This window comes from Vollenhovia emeryi, unplaced genomic scaffold (genome assembly GCF_000949405.1).
Source record: "Vollenhovia emeryi isolate VEMERY1.0 unplaced genomic scaffold, V.emery_V1.0 DF939354.1, whole genome shotgun sequence".
Classification (NCBI taxonomy): Eukaryota; Metazoa; Arthropoda; class Insecta; order Hymenoptera; family Formicidae; genus Vollenhovia; species Vollenhovia emeryi.
The window spans coordinates 108,927-111,855 of record NW_011967012.1 but is presented as its reverse complement, the minus strand read 5'-3'; the positions used below and the strand labels follow the sequence as shown (position 1 = coordinate 111,855).

The following is a 2,929-nucleotide window of genomic DNA, read 5'->3' as shown; positions in this document are numbered from 1 at the left end:
TTTGCAATATCTTTTCAACGTTGAATCTACATTTCGTAACATTGACACAATATTGCAATGTTGTAATGGAACGTTTCTGAGATGTTGATTCAACATTTGTGTGCTGTATGGGATGCCCACTAATGCCCAGTCGGCATTACTTTATCTCACTATCTTATTTATAATATCTCCTTTTATCTTATTTTATCTTATTCTATCGTTATAATGCCCCAAGCCAGACCTAATGCCCAAAAAATGCCTAGTAATCCCGCAAATCTGTACGCCACAATGCCCTCAGCGGTTTTCCCCTTGGAAATAATCGTTCTCAACGTTCTCAAAAGTATAAATCGGCAGTTGTATTTATCATTTGAATGTCAATAACGACTATGTTGAACTTGTATGTTTGGAATCCATACATGTATATATTTGGAACGAGTTACAAATTGTCTCACATTTTTTCAAGTCTTATGTATGTACATACATATATACAGCCTCGGCCATTTTAATGTGTCCATTGAAATATCGCAAAATCTATAAGTTTAAGACGAAAATGTTTCGGACAAAAGTTGCTTGGTTTCGATGAGAACGTAAGATGGTGTCATTAATTTGTCCTTGATTAGTTGCTTGAAGGTCATGTGAAGGTCACCTTCAATTTTTTAAATGAAATTTAAAATTTGTTTATTATACTATCTTAGTTTACTAATTAATATGAACAACTTTGGTTTGAAACATTTTTGTCTTAAACTGATAGATTTTGAGATATTTCAGTGGATACATTAAAATGACCTTACCCTGTATACACATTCCCTAAAAATCGACTTTAAATTAAACGACACGAGAACGTTGCGTCGATATCGATGCTGTATTTAACGTCGAGAGGTCCCCGTTCTTCACCTTGAACCTTTCGTAAAAACCGAATCTTACATCCAAGTTTCCTTAATCATGTCCGCGGCCTTTTCGCCGATCATATATATTCCCGCATTCACGTGGCCCCTAGGCATCGTAGGCATGATCGAAGCGTCCACTACTCTGAGTGCGTCGATACCGTACACTTTGAGCTGCGGATCGACGACCGCGTAAGTGTCTGTCCGAGGCCCCATTTTGACAGTCCCTATTTCGTGATTCATCATGGATGGCAGATGCTTGATGGCACAACGCCAATAATCGTCGGAAGCGAACTCAAACTGTCTACAACCTGGTATCTTAAAGTCGTGCAATCGACTGCCGTAAGCCTGAAAAGCTTTGGTTTGTGATATGTTGATGGCGTGCTTCACTCCCTCCAGAATGATCTCTAGATCGGCCGGATGGCTGAAGAAGTTTGGATCCATTTTAGGGGACTCGAATGGATCCTTCGATCGTAACGTGAGACGGCCGATGCTTCTAGGATATTGCACGATCGGCCAGATCGACCAAGCCTCTTGATGTTCAATCGGTTTATAGACGGCGTCGTACAGATCCTCTGAAATTCTCAGAGCCTCCTTCACGTCCTGACCATTGTCCGAGTGTATAGAGCCAGACACGAAGAGAAGCTCGACGTCTGGTCTCTCGTCAGCAGCGTATTTAGTGTTTACAAAAGCAATCGCCTCAGCACCCCCTGGTAATGTCATTATGCCGTCTCTATGCAAAAGATACTCCAACAACACGCTCGGATTATTCAATTTTTCCTGCAGCAGTGACACGCTCTGATTCACCAAAAAAGTTAATCCAAGGAAACCGACGTGCTCATACATGCTGTAACCGACCTTGGAATCCTGAATTACTGGGATGCTCAATTCTTCGAGATGCTCCCTCGGTCCAATTCCTGACAGCATTAACAATTTCGCCGAGTCGATTGTACCGGCTGACAATAAAATTTCCTTCGAGCAGGTCACCTTTTTCCATACGTTGTCCTTCACATACTCGACACCGTAAGCACGCTTGTTCGCGTCGATTAATACCCTGGTCACTCTAGCACCGGTGATAATCTCCAAGTTCGGTCGATCGATCCGCTCGAGATAAGCTTTAGCGGCGCTACAACGTGTTCCACGATCCATATTTACTTGGAGATACGCGAAACCCATATGATCTTGGCCATTGTAGTCCACGATTTTATACCCCAGCTCTTGTCCGGCATTTAGAAACGCGGTCGCCAGCTCTGTGTGATGTGGCACATGTTCCACGCATAAGTAGCCGTTTTTATTGTGATACGAGGAATTCTTGATGCCTGAGTAGGAACAATAGGAATGTTTCGTCAATCGCTGATCGCTATACAGTATTTGTGAATTTAATCCAGTCTAACAGGACGGATAGGTCCCTTGCGACTTTAGAGTTATCTTGTTCGAATAAATCAGACTGAAATATGTGCTCGAGAAAAGTTTTTAAATAAAAATGAGAAATGTATATTATTTGCAAAAAAAACTTGAGAATGTAAAGCAAAGAACCGTATTATCTTCTATCACGAGAAGAGCAATTTTATTGCCCTGAACTAGCAATTTAACAGTTGAAATGTCTTTTGTAAAGTTTATCGTATACAGAAGTGTCCCATTTTAAACGATTACTTGCACTGTGCACAAAATAGTGAGACGAGTCAATTGATGTAAGGAAAACGCATTGTTACTTTTTCAAAAATTATACTGTTCGTAATATTACATATCAATTACACACCTCATAAAAGTATTAATATTACATAAAAATATTAAGTTACGAGTATAAGAATAATTATTAACGACATATTCGATATTTTGTGTCTCAAAATATAATATAATATGTCTGAAAAAGGCAGGGTTGGGTAAGTTATCTTTTTTTGTTTTTTTAAAACTAAGTTAAGTTAAAGTTAGCAGCCTTGAAAATTTAACTTTCAGTTAGGATACAAGTTAATCCATAATACAATTGATTGAATTAAAAGTTAAGTTAATAATAAAAGAAATTAAAAAGTTAAAAGTTAAATTTGTTTTATTTTTACATAAAATAT

At 38.6% G+C, this 2,929-nt stretch overlaps 1 protein-coding gene across 2 annotated transcripts in view; it reads right to left on the bottom strand.

The window, feature by feature from the left end:
- Window positions 1-686: 686 nt before the first annotated feature.
- Window positions 687-2,929, bottom strand: part of LOC105558340 (glucose dehydrogenase [FAD, quinone]-like) — a 12,863-nt gene continuing 10,620 nt past the window's right edge. For both annotated transcript variants that reach the window (XM_012005954.1, XM_012005955.1), the window contains exon 3: window positions 687-2,182. In XM_012005954.1, the coding sequence (XP_011861344.1) occupies window positions 900-2,182 (1,283 nt within the window). In that variant the 3' untranslated portion in view covers window positions 687-899. The remainder of the gene's footprint in view (window positions 2,183-2,929) is intronic.